Below are 19,106 nucleotides of genomic sequence, written 5' to 3'. Positions count from 1 at the left end.
ATGACACACCTACTGAATACCAGGCACATATTTAAGATGCAACTGAAGTGATCCACCTTCAAGACCACTTAGCACCTATCACCTGCCCCTTAGCATCCCAAGTAGAAGAAGGTCCAGGGGAGGGGGAAGGGGTGGCCTTGGGGCCACAGGACTGGAAGGGTCTCAGTTCTGCCAAAGCAGCACCCCTGGGGAACCTCACTAAAGCCCCATATGCAAAATGGGTGCAGACCAGGGCACACAGCCACCCTTCCAGGGTCAGGGCCCAAGAAGGCCCCACTGCAACACACTGCCCACTGGGCTGCCTCCTTGGTTCCTCAATCCAGCAAGAGACTCCCTCCCGGCCTGGTCCGCCTACCTGAGAGGGACACTTCACTGGCCTCCCCTTCTCTGCACTGAAGGGTTCTTTCTGTCCTGCGGGCTCCATCTGGAAAGAAAGTCATCTCTAAACAGGGAGCCCTGTGTGGGCAGCAGCCCTCTGAGGCACATCAAGGAGGATTGGGAGACCAGTGCTCCTCAGAGCTTGACCTCCAGGCCGGCAGCAGCACCCAGACATATTCAGGATGCCAACTCCGGTCCCCACCCCTAACCCTTGAGCCAGAAGCTCTGGGGGTGGGTGCCACCACCTAGATGATTCTGACACCCACCAGAGCGTGGGAACAAGTGCATGCAGGGATCGTCAGGGTTTTGATGCGGAAAGGACTTGCTGGTCCCCCCTCCTGATATCACAGAAGGAGAAACTGAACACCAGGGGGGCTGAGGTGGGCCCATCAGCCGGGGCAGAGTTGGGCGACAACATCGGTGTCCTGGACCCCAGCCAACGTCTCTCAGTGGGCCACCCAGCCTCCCGGTCGTCCACAGGTCAGTTCCCAGCTTCTGGTCCCTGCCTGCTGCCCAGCTCTGTGTGGCTCCCTGATTCAAATTGCCTTAGAGAAGGGTGGTGTGTGGGGAAGGGAAAAGCCATGCCTTCTGTGTAAAATGGAGTACCTTCCCCAGTCCTTCCTGCGTCCTGTGTCCACAGCCCACGTGGGCATCCATACACACACAACAAACTGTGCATGCCCACCCACATGGACATCCATCCACATGCACATCCATCCACGTGCACATCAATCCACATGTACATTCATCCACACGGACATCCATCCATGTGGCCATCCATCCACGTGGACATCAATCCACATGTGTCCATCCATGCACATCCATTCACACACACTGGGAGGAAACTCCCCTCCACCCCCAGTCCCTGAGAGCTGCATTCACAGCACTGGGGAAGCAGGTCTTGAGCCTGGGTCAAGCCCCGTGATTTTAGCAGAACACAGAGACACAGGTCGTGGACACAGCATAGCCCCACTCTGACAAACTAGAGCACCTAGTGAGTTGGGAACAGGTGGCACAGTATCAGCTTTGAAATGGGTGGCTGCTCACGTAGCAGCCACGGAGGCCATCTAACCACAGAGGTAAGACGTCCATGGTGTGGTGGCAACTACTCGTTTTGGCCAAAACATTGAAGATCGGAAGGGAAGGCTGCTGGCGGACCAGGCAAGGGAGGGATTGCTTTTAAATTCTTCTTGCTGATTTAAAATGTTCATTAAACATATACAAACACCAAAGAAGAAAGAGGCAGCGGTTTGGAGAGCGCCCGGTTTTTCCAGCACATGCCATTTCCTACTGTCTGGGAACCTGCTACTTTGCTGCTGTCCTGGCCACCCACAGATGTCAGTCTCCAGTGGCCCCTTGGGCCCCTCCCCTCAGCCGGCGACTCTGAGCAGGGAACAGGAGGTGGGGTGCTGGCCTGGCCCAGTCGCTGGCTGTGCCACTGTCCGTGAGGCGCTCACAGTAGTACGCCACGTCCTACCAGCCCTTGTGCCCCAGGGAGCAGGGAGCCGGGGAGGAGCCAGACCCTCTCGGGCTGCTCCTACCCCATGAGGTTCAGGTAAGGAAGCACAGCCAGCTTCACTTGGGAAGAACAGTCGCTCAGCTGCAAGGTCTGGGCCCAGCACCTTCAGTTTCATCCTGACAGCAGCCACTCCTAGGAAGGAGCGTTCCTACCAGGACACACAGGGCTGCTCTCAGAAGGAGCATCCCCAGGCTCCAGGGACAGCCTCACTGGTGCACGGGAGTCCCCTACTCCAGGGAGAGCAGCCCTCCCTGACTGCCTAGCACACCCCTCAAGGCCAGTTCAAGTCCCATCCTTGGCCACCCAGCCTCCTTGCCATGCTGCCTCCGCACACAACCGGGCCCATCACTGACGGCCTAGTCCCCCCATTCACTCTCACTCCTCGTGCTGTCCAGCCCCTCCCAGCTACACCCGGAGCTCTGTGAGGACAGAGGCCAGGCTTGGTGTCCCTGATTCCCTCCTTAGCCCTCGCACAGGGCAGACCACGTGGTGTCTTCTGTTGGCTGGGAGAAGGGAGACGAGGCAGAGGAGGGGAATGGTGTTGCTGAGCTGGAAGAACCCGCCTTCCATCCCAAGAGACTGGGGGGCAGCCCTGTGGGAGGGGTCAGGTCCTTTGCTCAGCCCCTCACCAGAGGTCAGCAATACAGTGGACGTCTGGGGAGACATCGCCCTAGGGTCAGCCCCACTAACAAGCATCCCTGCTCAAAGTCATCAGACGCCCTCTTCAAAGAAGAGCATTTCCACCGACAGGATGCCAGGGCTGTCCCCCTTCCCGCCCTGCTCTGCCCTGCACTGGCTGACGAATCTGAGGCACAGCTGCCCAAGGCATCGACACAGCACGTCAGCGGAGGCGACGGCTCCCGGGAAAAGGAAATGCGCGTTTCTGTCACTGGAATTCTAAAAATAGGGCGGCTTAAATGGGAGAAAATCAATGGCACAGTCAGGTCTGCCGGGTGCCGCGGTGGCTAAAAACCTTGACGTCACCATCCATCCCTGACTCATCCCAGAGGCCCCGGGGCCCTGGGATCTGGGGGAAGCCTGTCACCATCACAGCAAAAGGGGCCAGTCCATACTGACCACCCATGAGGGCCAGGAGCAAGTGGCCCCGACACATGGCCTGGTCTGTGACTGGGCTTTGTGGAGGGGCTTGAGACCCAAGCTCACATGCTTGTGAGAGGTGGGGCTGAACCCAGGTCTTTATGACTCCCCCTGGACATCACCCCGGGCCTTTGACCCTGCATGGGGCCACCTGAGTCGGGGAAATGCTGAATGGGGAAGAGGGGCCCACTCCCCTGGGCCTCGCTCAAGGGGCCTGCCGCAGGCTCTGACAAGTGGCCCAGCCTGGGGACAAGGACCTCAATCGCCTGGGTGATCAGAACTGGGCCACTGCCGGTGTGGGGAGCATCCCTGGTGGTCCTGGGTCTGGGGGCACCCTGCAGCCCCCACAGAGCGTGGGCAGCGGGCGAGGTGGAGAGCCCGGCACTCCTCTGCAGCTCCTCCCTGGCCCTGCCCACTCACCATCCTGTTCCAGAGGCTCCAGGCCAGCATGGAGGGATCCCAGAGCAGGGGCTCCCCCTGGAAGAGAAAAACCTTGGTCTCCCCAGATCCGACAGCCCCACACTCTGAGGCCTTCCCCGGTGTGGTGCGGGGAGGCCCTGACCCGTCCAGGTGCCTTCCCGAAACCTCCCACTGGGAACATCTGTAGGGCTGCTGTCTGGCGGCCATGACTGCCAGACAGATGGGGCTCCCCATGGACTGGTCACTGTGGACTTCTCTGTAACAGAGCCACACAGCAGGAGGAGGGATGGGGGCTGAGGGGAGGATGGGGAGCTCATGCCCCTCCCTCTTTAGACCCTGGCTTTAAACATGGTCAAAGGCCTGGGGGGGGCACGAGGATTCCAGCAGTGGGAGCCAGGAGCCTGGAGGGGGCTGTTCCCAGACATAGCTCTGGTCTCAGAGGCCAGAGAGGCCATGGCCAGCACGTGTCCACCCACTATTGTGGGCGCTGGTGGCCCACATAGTGCTGCCTAATCCAGGTGGCCCTTACCCAGGGACGGAGGAGGGGGTGGCCCCAACTACTCTCGCCTCCAGGGTGAACATGGAGAGATCTGCAGAAGAGGAGTGAGTCTGGTGCCCTGGAAACCACCCTGAATGGTCACAAAGCTACGAGGTGCCTGGCGCCTCCTAGGCAGCCGCCTCCCTGGGTCCCCCATGTGCTGGCTCATGTGCTTTCTCAACTCAGGCCTGCTGGCAGCCACCAAGAGGGACAGAGTGACCCTCACAGGCCCAGTTTTACAGTGAGGAGCCAGGACACAGAGAGCTCAACAGCTTGCCCAAGGCCACACAGCCAGCCCATCCCAGAGCTGCTGGAGTCCACGACCTTTACCTCAGGACTGCCCTCCCTCTAAGACCTGCCTGGTGGGGCCATGTGGGAATCTGTATAAGAAAAGATAAGAGAGGCAGGGCACGGTGACACCACCTATAAGCCAACATCTTGGGAGTTCTAGGGCGGAGGATTACTTGTACCTAGGAATTTGAGACTAGCCTGGGCAACAGAGCAAGACCCCATATCTACAAAAAAGCTCAAAGTTAGCCAGGCATAGTGGTGCGTGCCTGCAACCCCAACTAATCAGGAGAGAGAGGCAGGAGGATCACTTGAGCCCAGGAAGTCGAGGCTGCAGTGAGCTACGAGCACACCACTGCACTCCAGCGACACAGTGAGACTCTCTTTAAAAATAAAAATAAAAGACAGGGGCATGTCCCCTAAGACCGCCTATCCAGGGTTCAGCAAAGCTGAGCTGAGCTGGGGCTTCTGCAGGGTGCAAGTGGGAGGGGCCGGGGGCAGACACGGGGTCAGGCCTCCCCCTGCCCGCCTCCCGCGCCCTGCCACCCCGAGCGCCTCACTCACCGAGGCTGGTGACGGGGAGGACTCGTAGAAGAAAGGCTGGAAGACCACAGCGAAGGCCTCCTGGGCGTTGTGGGTGCTGGCAGCCAGGAGGCGCTCCCAGGCTTCCTGCAGAGGGCACAGAGAAGCTGAAGGGCACAGAGAAGCAGAGGCTGGTGGGCCTCCCATGGGGCTCCCAGACCCAGTAGGGCATCAAGGCACTGGCCAGAAGCGCCCACTGCCCTGCCCCGGCCACGGTGAGGCCATGTCTGGCCCACACTCAGGGCCCTGAATGGGCTGAGCCATTTGCATCGGCCACCCAAACACAGCAGGTGAAGCCCCTCCAACCGGGACTCTGTTCCGGGGATCAAGAGCTGCCAGCCCACCCAGCACACCGCCGTCAGGCCACACCTGTAGAGGCCATGAACGATGCAAGAAACACCATCATCTCCAGAGCGGGCCAAGCGCCGCCCAACTCTGAACACCACCTGTGGCTTGAGTCAAGGTGCCCGCGAGCTCGCGGGAATGGGCTTCGGTGGTGTGACGGCCAGCGGCTCATGACCACTTGCCCTCCTGGGGCCACCAGAGTCCTGGCTGCCGGGGCTGCAGTCTGGGACAGGCAGGGCCCTGGCTGTGTGCCCCATGGGCCGTATGACCAGGTGCCATCTGCCAACTGGCTCAGTATCTTTTGCCTGGGGCACCCAACCCCTGCCCTGTCCCACGGTACCACGGTCACCGGGTCACAGGCAGGAATTCCTATCACCCACGGGAAGTGAACCCCACAGCTTGACCAAGTCCTTGACTCAGCTGGGAAGTCCAGCGTGTGCAGACTCTGCTGATCGACCCTGCCCCCACCCTCCACAACCACCACCCCGTGAGCTGGCAGCCTGAGCTTCCAGCGGAGGCTCACCTGGTAGGACCACTGCATCACCACCCTGGCCAGCCTGGAGGTGTCCCCCGAGCAGCTGCAGGGCTCCAGTGCGGGGCTGCAGGTCAGAGCAGGCAGGCGTGAGGCTGGAGGCGGGCGGGGTGGGGTCGCTCAGGGAGGGGGCAGGAGAGAGGAGCCTTGGCAGGCGCAAGATGGGGGAGCAGGTGTTGGGAGAAAAGCGGGCGGGGCTGGGATGTGGGGGTCTTCCCCTTCCGCCATCTCCCTGTACTCCTCCCCCTCCATGCTGCCCCTTCCTCCTGCTCTGTCCGCACCATTTGGCCCTCCTCTGCCGAGCCCCCCATCCCCCTCATGATCTCCTTCCCCCCATCTTTCCTTCCCTCCCTCCTTCCCTCCTCCCTTCCTCCCTTCCTCCCTTCCTGCCTGCCTTCCTTTTTCATTCCCTCCCTTCTTCTCCCCCCTCCTTCTTTCCTTCCTTCCTCCCCCTCTTTTCTTCCCTCCCTCCCTCCTTCCTTCCTTCCTTCTCCCTCTTTCCTTCCTCTTTTCTCCCTCAGCCCCTCTCCCCTTTCTTCCCTCCCTCCCTCCCTCCTTCTGCAGCTGTCCTTGCTCTGACTTTTTCCACGTGACCTTCTCTTCCAGGTTCAAACCCAGAATTCTGAGGATTTGGCTCTGACAAATTTAAAGTCTACGACAATTGTCAGAAACGCACGACACCCAGCTCCGAGGATCCTCTGCCTTTGGGTGGCGCGTTTACCACCCAGCTCCAGAGCTGCTGTGCCAGGCCGAGCTCCTGCATTACCCCGGGGGGATCGGCCGCAGCACCGTGTCTGCCAGACCCAACATCTTACCTTTCGGCTCAGCCCCCCGAGCCATCCCCGGCAGCCCCCACCCCTGGATCCCCTCCTGGGATGAGGCACGCGAGGGACTCTGCACAGGCCCGGCCCACAGCAGCTGCTGGTCCCGTTACCTGGGCTGAGTACCCTGATGCCAGCGGGAGCCTTCTGCCACCTCGGAGAGGTCCACCAGGTTCACAAAGGCCCTGGGGACCTGCAGAGCACAGGGAGAGAAAGGTCACTGGCCGGATCCCTGCGGCTGCTGGGCTCCGTGGAACCCTGGCACGAGGCCTCCCCTTGGCTGCCTGGTGGCTCCAGGCAGCCCGGCCCCACAGCGATACCATCCCAGAGACACGCCCCTCGTGGTGGGCAGGGCGCCTCCCACCACAGCGTCCACGGGGGTGAGGCCACAGTGGTCACAGCACTCAGACCCTCTCCAAGAACAGCTGCCACCCAGAGAGCAGGGAGCACGGAGGAGGCAGGAGCCACGTGCCCCGGTTCTCAGATGTCACAAGGTCATCATGGACGCCTCATGGTCCTCAAGCTCCCACATCACCCCAGAAGAGCAGGGGTGTGGGTGCCGGGTGGGGCTGCGAATCTCAGAAGCATCCTCAGCTACAGCGTGAGCTCCGTCCCTCCCGCGTCTCCTTTGGTCTCAGGCCTTGGTCTCCTCCACAGGAGTTCGTCATCCCTCCCTGGTGGAGGCCCCCGGGGGTGAGCCCCCACCTGCCCCGCCATCCTGGGACTCTGAGCCCGGCCTACCTCCCGTTGCAGGAAGTCCAGCACGCCCGCCAGCCTGTCCACGCCAGGTATGGGCCTTGTCTGTGGGGGAGAACAGTGTGAGCAAGTGCTGTAGGAGGACCATAGGGCATGGACCCCAGGCCCACACAAGGCCCCTGCCCCTCCAGGCGAGCCCAAGCAGCCCCCATCTGGGCCAGCCTTCCACAGCCCCGTGTGGAATTCCCAGAGCTGCCATCTTGCTTTTGTCTTGTTGGTCTGTTCCCTTCCCCACCCGCCGTCCACTGGGAAAAGCCCAACCCCCGCAGGAGAGCAGCTGCCGGTCAGGAAGGGGAGGCTCAAGGTCAAAGCAGGACGGGACCGCCTGGTGCACGTGGATGCTGGCTCAAGGGATGGGAGGCTCACTCCTACAGGCCGGAGCTGCTTTTTCTGGAACAGAATCAGGTCTGCAGGGGACTCAGCTGTCCCTTTATTTGAGGCTCAGGGGGACCTCGGACCCGCCCTGGGCTCCTGTCTGCATAGCTTTACCTTGCACATTAGCCCTGGGAGAAGGACTCCCAGAGGGTGCCAGCACAGCCCGGCACTGTGAAACACGTCTTCTGCCCTAGCACACACCCTCCCTCCCCACCCCTTCTTGCAAGGAAGGGAATAAAGAAACGGGAGAAGCCAACTCTGGTGTACATTTTCAATGTGAAAAATAAATAAAATGTACAAGACAAACCCCTGAGCCACAGCAAGCTGGCTGTCCCCTGGAGCGACGGGCACTGATGGGAGACAAGGGAACTGGAACCTCAGCGTGTCCTGCGGGGACACAGGCGGGGAAGCTGGAGATAGCTGCCAATCATGCGGGCTGGGATGGCATGAGGACAGCTGTCATCGCAGCGGGGGAGGATACGCAGTGGCTCTGTTCCCCCACCTGTCCTACTCTGGTGTGAGGCTGGCCTTGGGTGGCCCATCTAGCCAGGTGTGTGCCTCCGCCAGCCAGCAAGTCTTCTCTTCTGTGTCCTCCCAGCTAAGTCCCACCTGGGCCACATGGAGCATCACTGGCCCTTCCCAAGGAGTCTTGGGAGCTCGGAGACATCCTGCTGCCCATATGGGCCACGCTCAGGCTGTCCATGGGCCTGGGAGGCCTGGGAGCCTACATGGCCCCCAGGGAGTCCTGCTGTGAAGTCCCCAGATCACCTTGAGGGGCAGCAGGACCCACCATCCAGGCCTTGATAGCTGGTCGCCCTGGGGTCCATGGTCTGCTCCCTAGTGGAAGGCGTCAGGCCCCCGTGAAATGCCCTGCTCCAATGGGTCGCGCATGGATACTCCCCCCTGAGCCGAAGGCTGGGCAAAGCCTGTTTCTCAGATGAACTTGTGCATTTCCACTTTGTCGTTTGCCCGACTTGGAAGACTATCTGGCATCAAATGCACGCCCAAGGCCAGGCTCAACCCCTTCTGGGAAGCCGCTTCCCGGGGGCTTGTTTCAGGACGGGGTTTCACAGGAGCACCGCTGGGTTTCTGGAGTCATGTACCTAGTGTGTCCACCCAACGGCCACCTGATCCTGAGGTCACCAACCACGAACCACCAGTCTGTTCTCCTCAGTCATTTGCCACAAATCCAAGAGTGTTTTCCTCCTGGTCATCTGCCATGAATCCACGAATCTGTTTTCCTGCCGGTCATCGGCTTTGGTGTTTTTCATTTTTCTCCTCTTGTGTCTGGATCCTACAAGCATCCTCACGTCCCCACTGTGGACTGGGCTGCCATTTTCCCTGAGGCACCTGCCCCAGCACAGCTGGACGCCCAGAGGTCCTGGATAACAGTTGTCACTGCCCCGTGGATATTCCCGACTTTACTCTGGCTTTGGTCTTAGGAAACCCCTGAAGAACACCCTCAGGTGCCGTGGCTCATGCCTGTAATCCCAACATTTTCGGAAACCAAGGTGGGAGGGTTGCTTGAGTCCAAGAGTTGGAGACCAGTCTAGGCAACATAGCGAGACCTTGTCTGTACAAAAAAAAAAAAATCAAAACATTGGCCAGGCATGGTGGCGTGCTCCTGTAGTCCCAGCTACTGGGAAAGCTGAGGAGGGAGGAGAGCCTGTACCCAGGAGGTCAAGATTCTGGTAGCCTGAGATGTGACACAGGCCCTTGTCCATCCCCAGTGAAGAAACCCAGGTGTCTCCTGGGGAGAGACTTCTAGGTCCTCGGGGGGCAGCATGGTAGCTCCAATTTCCCTTATGGTAAAACACTCTTTTTCACATGGACTTTCTGGAAACTTGTGGCACAACTTAGGGGAGGCAGAGCAGTTTTGTGAAGCCGGGCAGCTGGCACCCACTCTTCAGGCTTGTCCTCAGAGGCAGCTCGGTGGCCCCCAGGACCCGCAGAGCACATATTGACACCCCCCAAGGAGACCCATCCCTAAGATGTGTGTGGAGGGAACCGACACAGCCCCAGAAGTGCCTCTCAGATGAGGCTGAGAGAGAAGGTGCCAGGACACTGTCGGGAGGATGGTGGGGGGGACCAGGCATCCAGGCAGCATCAGGGAGGTGCCTGCAGGACTGGCCAAGGAGCGGGGCCTGGGAGCCATGGGTCCTTGGGGAATGTGGCATGGGAGGGGTGTTCCTAGGCCCATGGCCCTGGTGATCTCTGCAAAAGGAAAAGCAAGATGGATGGAATGGACATGAGCAGGACTTGGGTGGAGTCCAGCAGGCAGCGTGCCGTGAGCGGGGACTGGGAGGAGGTGCAACTGCTGTGGGCACACGTATGTGCCAGTCAAACATGTGAGCTTCCCTGCGGAAATAAAGTCACCATGTGTGTTGGCAGGATAAGGCTTGGAGGAGTCTCACAGTTGAGGACACGCCTTGCAGGATCTTGACAGTTGGGCCATGACAGTGGGCAGGATCTCGACGGTTGAGGACACACCTTGCAGCAACGGGTGCTCCGAGCATGGAGGGATGTGCGTGAGGTCCCTCCTTGGAGGGCAGGAGGTGGAGCTTGGATGCAGCGTCTGAGGACTGGCAGGTCTGGGCTCAGCACTCACCCGGGAGTTCTTCAGGCTGCCGTGACCTGGGCCCACAGGAGGTGTCTCACGTCACAGTCCATGTAGAAATGAAGCGAAACTCTCCAGAGCCTATGCCAGGCCCACCCTCCGTGAGTTGGGACCTTGGGCAGTTGTTCTGTTCTGTTTCTCCTTTGCACAACCGTGGCTGTAGTCTAGAGGGTTTTTGGACCCACTTTCCATTCCCAGTTTGAAAATTGCTGTTTAGGAAAATGCTTACATGTGTTCAAGCAGATGAGCAAGATGCTTCCCGCAGTGTCGTCTCCACAAATGAAAAGCCAGAGACACTGAGTGGTGTCAGGACAGAGATGGCGAAAGAGGGCATAGTCACCTTATCCAGCGGGGCACTCAGCACAGGAGCATTTCAGCCCACGTGTATACAACTCGGCCCATGTGTGTACAGCTCAACCATGGGTACACAACTCAACCCACATGTACACAACTCAACCCATGTGTACACAACTCAGCCATGTTTACACAAGTCAACCACATGTACACAACTCAGCCCACATGTACACAACTCAGCCCACATGTGTAAAACTCAGCCCACATGTATACAACTTGGCCCATGTGTACACAACTCAACCATGTGTACAAAAGTCAACCCACATGTACATGACTTAGCCCATGTGTACACAACTCAGCCACATGTACACAAGTCAACCACATGTACACAACTCAGCCCACATGTATAAAACTAAGCCACGTGCACACAACTCAACCATGTGTACACAACCCAGCCCACGTATACACAACTCAGCCCATGTGTACACAACTCAACCACATGTACACAAGTCAACCATGTGTACAAAACTCAGTCACGTGTACACAACTCTGTCTACATGTACACAACTCAACCGCATGTACCCACATGACCATGTCTCAGAAGTACTTGACTAGCAAAAAAAGAACTACTCAGTGGTACACACACTAGAATTCCATCATATTCAATCTCTTGCCCGCATCCACATGAAGCAGTGCTTGGATTAACGTAAGGGACCTGGAGGAAAAGAGAGAGCAGGCTGAGTATTGTCACTGTAGCCATAACATTTCAGCTTATGAGGAGGACACGCACTTGTGTAGTTGCTTACGTCACTGAAGACTGACAGAGTGAATGATGCGTCAGTGAACACATGCACACAAGACCGTGTTCCTTGTTCAGGAAGACTGGAAGGCAGATGCGAGACGACGCAGGGACACTGAGTACAAGACAGAGCGGGTGGGAGGAGTCAGGAGCGCAGGTAATCACAAACGCGTCATACGTCAAGAAGTCAGACAAACACTGGCACTAGCAAACTCAGCAGCTCATGTCTGCACGTATGAAGACAAAGTACAGGTATACACAAACTTGATAGCTGGTGGGTGGGTGGGTCTGCCCAGGAATGAGCAACGTCCGAGTGCTTGTCTGAACACTCCAATGCATGCGTGTGCCAAATCATGAATTAATGTTATTAATAATATGCATAATGACCAAAGAACAAATGGTACGTACATTTCCCTGGGAGAAGCAGAGGGTGACCTAGAACAATCCACTCTTATTATCCATGTGGGACAAGCCCGGGAGATTGCAGGGATGCTGCTGACAAGAGGCAGCCAGCGAGAGTGGGTTTCCATCCCTCTGTCCTGGGTCCTGTGTCACCAAGAAGGGAGTTTTGGGGGTGAGCCAGGAGGCAGGGAGCAGGAGCCCTTGGAGGAAGGCGGGGCATTTGTCTGCTGCAGGAGTAGACACAGGAAAGAGGAGACAGCACCTCTGGAAACGCCACCCATGTGTGTGCCTGGTGGGGCCCAGGAGGTGACCGGGAGGGCAGTGGCAAGCATTACATTGCCTCAAGGGGCAGGGCCAGCTAGATGACAGCCAAGCCTCAGCCTCCCGAGGAGGGTCTGTATGCCTCTCACATCCCCACAGCCTGGATTTCCGAGCCTCCCCTACCCCTTCACCTGATCCTGATCTGGGTGGTCTTCAGTGAGCCTTACGTCAGGTAGTCACCTACGTAGGCACTAGGTGAAGCCTGGTCCGGTCCTGGTCCCAGGAAAGCCAGAGCACCCAGAAGATGCCGTCCGCTCAGCAAGCAGAGGCCTTCCCACCGCAGCCAGAGGCCACGGCCAAGTATGCACCCTCAGATTCACGAACTCAGAATTTAAAGAAGCAAAACAATCTTCAGCCAGCTAGGAAGCTACCATTCCTCGGATGCAGAATGACTGTTGATTCTACTTGTCTGCACCTCAGCGTCCTCAGCCTGACATGGGGGGTGGCGAGTTGGAGTGTCATGCTCCCTTGATGGCTGTGGACACATGATACTGTAGCATTGTGAGTGTGCTTGACACCCCTGAGCTGTACGCCGAAGGGTGGCAAAGACTGGCCATTCCGAGTTCTGCATATTTTACCACAATAAAAATGCAAAGAAAAACAGATGTTTCCTTGAGCATTTGTCGGTCTATCATTTACCTGCCTGCCCTAGTTCTGAAATCAGGCGTCAGCCCCACCCTGACAAGTGAAATCAGGGTTTAGGTCATGCCACCTCTACCCAGCACCCGCAGCCCCTTAGCCACCCGCCTCGGTTTACCTGTTGGGCCAAGGGACACGGGTAACACTGGCTGGCGTTACTGAAGAACACATTGATGAGCTTCCAGTCTAGGTGAAAGTCAAGTTGCTGCAGAAAAGGGCCACAGCATGAAAAGGAGAGGTGGTGAGACCGTGAACCCAGGGAACATCTCTTCGTGTCTTTCAATTTCACACTCCCACCCTTTAAAATCACATCGATAGATTTTTCTCAAAACAGGAAGTGTGTGGTGGGAGTCAGAGGCGGCATAGGGGCTCTGGAAGGCAACTGGACAAAACAGACCAACAGGTTTTCTTGCTGAAGGGCACACATTTTGATCCAGTAACATCATTTTCCAAAACACCTTTTCAGGAATCAAGGATGCACCAAAGGTTTAGCTACCACGATGATGTCTTGCTCGTATGAATGAAAGACTGGCCAGGCTCAGTGGCTCAGCCTGTAATTCCATGCTTTGGAAGGCTGAGGTGAGTAGATTGCCTGAGCCCGCGGGTTTGAGACCCGCCTGGGCAACTTGGCGAGACCTCATCTCTACAATAAATCAAAAAATTAGCCAGGCGTGGTAGCGCGCGCCTGTAATTCCGGCTACTTGGAAGGCTGAGGTGGAAGGATCACCGGAGCCCAGCAGGTCGAGGCTGCAGTGACCGGGAGCGGCCACTGCACTCCAATCTGAGTGACAGAGTGAGACTTCAACTCAAAAAAAAAAAAAAAAAAAAAAGAATGACAGACTGGAAATGCCGTAACTGTCTAACATGGGGGATTGCTGTGTACAGTGTGGGACACTTGTACGATGAAACGATGCCTAATTATTAAAAAATGCTGGAAAATGCAAGTATTGTCATGAGAAAGTATACTGAGGAAAATCAGTTTATCAAAAGGATCTTGGCTGGGCACGGTGGCTCACACCTGTAAACCCAGCACTTTGGGAGGCTGAGGTGAGAGGATCACTTGAACCCAAGAGCTTAAGACCAGCCTGGACAACACGGTGAGACATTGTCTCTACTAAAAAGTAAAAAAATTAACCAGTGCATGCCTGCAGCCCCAGCTACTTGGGAGGCTGAGGCAGGAGGATCACTGGAACCCAGGAGGTTGAAGCTGAGGTGAGCTGTGACCATGCCACTGTACTTCAGCCTAGGTAACACAGCAAGACATCAACTTAAAAAAAAAAGTGTCTACATCTAGTAGCATCCCTGCTTTGAAAAATATATAAAAGTTAGAAAAAATAGGAAGGGAACATACACTAAGTTATTAACTGCAATAATCCTTGGCTATTAGGCTTAAGGATGGTTTTAACATTCTTTTTGCTTATCTTATGTTCTGATTTTCTGTAATGAACATGCATTATTGTGTAGCAAAAAACACACTTTTGCTGTGTTTCTCCAGAGACAGCTCAGTGCAGCTGAAGAGCACTGGACTGTGAGTCTGGCTCCCTAGATCTCAGCTCTCATGAGCTGTGGGCATGTAAGTAGGTCATGTGACTTCTCAGAACTCTAGTTTCCTCATCTGGAACACTGCAGGGCTGGACTCAGAGCCTCCTGGCCATTTTTCAGAATAAGTGTATTATTATTATTATTGTTATTATTATTTTTTGAGTAGGAGTCGTACTTTGTCGCCCAGGCTAGGGTGCAGTGGCATGCTCATGACCACCACAGCCTCAACCTGCTGGGCTCAGGCGATCCTTCCCCCTCAGCCTCCTGAGTAGCTGGAAATACAGGCACGTGCCACCACACCTGGTTGATTTTTTTTTTGAGTCAGATTCTCGCTCTGTGGCCCAGGCTGGAGTGCACTGTCACGCTCATGGCCACCATAGCCTTGACCTGCTGGGCTCAGGCGATCCTCCTGCCTCAGTCTTCTAAGTAGCTGGAACCACAGGTGTGCACCACCACACCTGGCTAATTTTTTTATTTATTGTGGAGACGAGGTCTTGCCAAGTTGCCCAGGCTGGTCTCGAACCCATGGGCTGGGATGACAGGTGTGAGCCACCATGCCTGTCATATTATTGTTATTATTCCAGGAATCCTAAAATTCTCCTGTAGATGAAATTACAGGACCTGGAACCACCTTCACTTTGGTCTGTGAATTCTGTGATCTGTGCATGGCTGGCTGGTACGATAGTGGCCCTGGGTCCCAGTGATCCAGGTTCATGCTGGGTGGATCCAGCCTGCCAGCAAGCTTGCCTTGACATGGTACTTGCCCATAGGACAGCACAGAAAGTCAAAGCCACAGGGTGCCTGGTGGCCCCTCATGTCGGTCACTGGGTCTGAGCTGCTGGGGCCAGGCTGCTGGGAAAGGCACTGGCACATGTGTTACAGCAGCCTCCGCCCTGACAGCCAAAATCCAACAACAACAACAACCACCACCACGACAAGGACAAGGAAGTCATGGACTTTACCGAGCCTGACCCAGCACATGTCCACTACCTTGTGTAGTCCTCCCTGAGTTCTGCACTGCCGCTTTCATGACCCATCTTGTGACAGGGAAACTGAGGCTCGGGAAGGGTGAGCACCTTACCCAACATCACACCCACCTCACCCGGAACCCAGGCCCTCAGAACCACCTTGTACCAGGGCCTCTTGTCCACCCGCTGACCCAGCAGGCCCTCCCAGAAGGTCGTTCCCAGTGGAAGAATCATTCCCTCTCCCTGGTGGCCTCCAGGGAGTTGCCCTGGGAGGCACATTTTTGGAGCACCCAGCCACAATGGTTGCTGAGGTCATGATAACAGAATGGAGCCAGGGCCATGGCACTGGGCCGACTGCCATGTGGTGGGCAGGGCTGCCCGGCTGGGCAGGGCGGGCTCTCACCGGGTTCTCCTTCATGCTCCTGGCCAGCTCCCGAGCCTGGGCCTGCAAGTCGCTGTGCGCCGGGAGGAAAGCAGAGGGGAGAGGCAGGTGACGAGACTTTGCGAAGACTGGAAGCTGGCCTTGCCCCTCCCGGGTGCCAAGTTCTGATCCTGGACCACCCCTGGCTTCTCCAGGATGGGCGCTGGCCGGAGATCAGCACAGGAGAGGCATCTGGCCGTGACTTAAGGCAGACCCCCACTTCTGAGCCTCCCTGACTCTGCCAGCCCCCTGCTTTCTCCTGCCCAAGACCTGCAGAACCCAAAACTGTGGGACAAAGGGACTTACTCCACCCTGGCGTGGGGTCCAGCCCTCTTCCCGGGAGGGCAAATGGGCGGCAGAACAGAAGGATTGAAGTGTCTGATGATGTCTGCAAGGACTAAAGAGAGAGCTGACATAAGGCCCAGGCCTTCGTGGCTGGAGGGCACCCCAAAAGGCTGACCCCCGCAGGGCGAAGTACCAGGGTCGCTGTCCCTGCCCCCAGGCCTCAGGCTGGAAGAGAGGGACTGAAGATGGCCCTCCGCTGAGCGCCAGGCAGGCCCAGCACCAACCACTCTACATACAACAGTTCGTGTAATCCTCAGTCACAGGCCCGTGGCAACGTTATATCCAATTCCGTGAGGGGAAACTGAGGTCGAAAAAAGCCACCCGTGGCCCCAGGCCTCACAGTAACTGAGGCTGCGGGATGGAGCCAGAGGCTAGGACACCCACGCTCTGAGCTGTCACAGGCTGCTGCCTTGTTAGAGAAAGTGACGCAGGGACAGGGGCCCAGGCTCCTGAGAGTGACAGCAGGGCGGGAAGCTCCCGGGAACACGCAGAGAGCACGTCCCAGAGCTGACAGCCAGAGGACTGCTAAAATTAGCGCTGTCAGGAGCTGTAAGTCGTGCCTCGCTCCCAAGAGGAGAGGGCGGAGGGGAAGAGAGTGTCACGGGAGGAGATTCTCCCCCACGGTCCTGGTCCTTCCCCATACCATCAGAAGCGCCTCGGGGCTCCTGGCTCTAAGGCCCTTGTCAAGGGCTCCGGCACTGTGGGAAGGGGCAGGGCGGGAGGGGGCCTGGGTCCGGGGCTTGGTGGTCTCGGGCAGGCCTCAGCATGGCGTGACTCGGTTTCTCCATTCATAGCCCACCCTGACGGACTTCGCTCTCGAGTCCCTGGGTGGCCTGCAGATGAGCCCGTTGCCTCCTGGGTTGGAGACGAACATTCTGAGCCTGGTTGAGGACAACAGGGCAAGCGTGCACGTGTGCACGCACCGGTCCACGAGGACCAATGACGGGCATCCGTGACCGGCGAGACACGCCTTCTAGGCGGACAGCGTGTGTGTTGTGTGGCTTCTCTGGTGTCTTCTTGCACACCTCTGCCAGTCACACCACTGTTCTGCTCGGCCCTCACTGACCTCCCTGGCTTCCCTGGCAGCAGTGGGGTCAAGACTAAGGCCCAGGCTGGGGTCGGGCCACCTGGTTCACAGGGGCCCTACCACACACTGACCACATGACCTTGGGAATGGCCGTGACCTCCTGACTTGGTTTTTCCATCTGCAAGATGGCTGCAGTGGGCGAAAGCAGGGCTGGAGGGGAGAGCTCACCTTCACCAACGGGGCCCCCGATGGACTCCTCGTGCCTCCACCCAGGGCCTCACACCCTGCCTCCCTGTCTGTCCTCTCAGCAACCATCCCTGTCCCCGGTCCCAAGAGGAGTGGCCAGCAGAGTCTACCCTGTTTGCTAAGGGACTGTGTTGGGAAGGAGGGGACAGCAGGAACCGGCCGTGAAAGCTGGTGCTCACCTGTCACAGCTCCCGCGCATGCCGGCTGTGGCCTGTCTTCAGTCCTGAAAGCAGAAGATATGCAAGTGTGGGGCTGCACGCATGCCCTGCCCACTGTGCCCCCGCCCACTCTGAGAGCAACTCCAGTGGGCACCTGCTGTCTGGCAGGTCACGCCCTCAGCTTTCCCAGCAGGAGGCCGGATGCTGACAGGCATGCCGGGGCCCCGTCCCACTCGCTGTCTAGGACTCTTACCATTCCTGCTTCTCCGGGTTGCCCATCCCCAAGACTGGAGGCTGGAAAAGACACTTGGAGTCAGCACCCACGGGGAGGTGACAGAGACCCCCAAGACCTGGCACCACAGACTTCCCTCCTGCCAGCAAGCGGAACCTGTGGACCCCCATTCTGTCAATGGAGGGGAGCGTGCTGGGTGTAGCTCTCAGACCCAGAGCAGCCGACAGACAAACAACAGACACGTCCCCATGTGCAGGCTCAGCTGTCTCCTGAGGACATGCCAGTGTTCCTTGTAGAATTTCACTGGGACCCTCCAAAATCCAGAATCCATCTTCCAAAATGATTAAAAAAGACTGGTGGGTTTTTAAAAAATTTACAAAGCAGATACATAAAATATTTTATCTCATAAATAGTTTACAAGATTACCTTAAAAATTCTGTGTGGTCTTTGATTCGATTTGTCAATAAATCGAATTTATTGACAGGAGTTCCAAAAGCTTTCTCCCCCGATGTAAAGGGAGGCGTTCATCTGACTTAAAAAAGTAAAAGCCTCTGCTTCCTGGATGTCAGGATTTCTCCGATTCCCATAACGTTCTCTCCCAGAATGGAGCATCTGCCCAGGTGCAGGGCGCCCATGGAAAGGGTCACCAGCAATAAGCCCACCTCCTGCCCCAAGCCCTCTCTCCAGGTACTCACGGGCTCCAGATCACCGATGGCCGCCACAACTTTAATGTCAGAAGGCCTCAGAGCGTGAACTGCAGGGACAAGAACCAGGAGAAAGATCAGACGCACAGGCCCATGATGTGAGCCCAGGATGGTGGGACCGAGGGTGCCCAGGGTCGAGGGTGGTGGGGGCTGAGGGTGGCAGGGACTGAGGGTAGCAGAGACTGGGGGTGGCAGGGGCTGAGGGTGGTGGGGGCCGAGGGTGCCCGGAGTTGAGGGTGCCCGAGCTGAGTGCCCAGGGCTGAGGGTGCCTAGGGGGACCCACATCCCCAGCGCTGGGGCAACCACGGAGGTTGGGGGCCAACCATGGAGTGAAGTCTCTGGGAACCCAGGAGTCCCCCTCGAAGGAGGCTGCTTCCCATCTGGCAGCCACACCATCCACAGGACATGGGCTCTTGAAACCAGCCAGGTGGGCCCTCATTCCCTCCTGCCCGGCCCCCTCTTGCCTCTCCCTTCCCTCCATCCCATGGCCCTGAACTTCTGGGGCACCGTCAACACATGAGATGTCCACAAAGTAACAATACAATCACCTGGATACCCAAGGGAACACCATATCCTGTGAGCCCAAAACTCAGGTGCAGGTTGTCCCAGTGACACAGGCGAAGCCTGGGCCACTCGGGCCACTGGCTCCCTTAGAAATGACGGCTCAGCCGGGCTCGGTGGTTCAGCCTGTAATCCCGCGCTTTGGGAGGCTGAGGTGAGTGAATTGCCTGAGTCCGCG

General features: G+C 57.5%; 1 protein-coding gene across 1 annotated transcript in view; it reads right to left on the bottom strand.

Annotated features, from left to right (window-relative positions):
- Positions 1–19,106, bottom strand: part of PLB1 (phospholipase B1) — a gene marked incomplete at its 3' end in the record, with an annotated part of 88,265 nt that overhangs the window by 47,369 nt on the left and 21,790 nt on the right. Inside the window, exons 4-16 of the mRNA XM_021707997.1 lie at positions 18,359–18,417; positions 17,685–17,725; positions 17,453–17,496; positions 15,962–16,052; positions 15,638–15,689; positions 12,843–12,929; positions 11,805–11,812; positions 7,263–7,317; positions 6,635–6,714; positions 5,692–5,767; positions 4,806–4,910; positions 3,416–3,472; positions 356–424 (exon numbers count right to left, since the gene is read on the bottom strand). Of these exons, the coding sequence (XP_021563672.1) occupies positions 356–424; positions 3,416–3,472; positions 4,806–4,910; positions 5,692–5,767; positions 6,635–6,714; positions 7,263–7,317; positions 11,805–11,812; positions 12,843–12,929; positions 15,638–15,689; positions 15,962–16,052; positions 17,453–17,496; positions 17,685–17,725; positions 18,359–18,417 (824 nt within the window). The remainder of the gene's footprint in view (positions 1–355; positions 425–3,415; positions 3,473–4,805; positions 4,911–5,691; positions 5,768–6,634; positions 6,715–7,262; positions 7,318–11,804; positions 11,813–12,842; positions 12,930–15,637; positions 15,690–15,961; positions 16,053–17,452; positions 17,497–17,684; positions 17,726–18,358; positions 18,418–19,106) is intronic.

The sequence above is a fragment of the Carlito syrichta genome, unplaced genomic scaffold (assembly GCF_000164805.1).
Source record: "Carlito syrichta isolate Samal-C Ts95f unplaced genomic scaffold, Tarsius_syrichta-2.0.1 Scaffold130382, whole genome shotgun sequence".
NCBI lineage: Eukaryota > Metazoa > Chordata > Mammalia > Primates > Tarsiidae > Carlito > Carlito syrichta.
The sequence above is the reverse complement of the archived record's forward strand: the minus strand, read 5'-3'. Positions and strand labels throughout refer to the sequence as shown.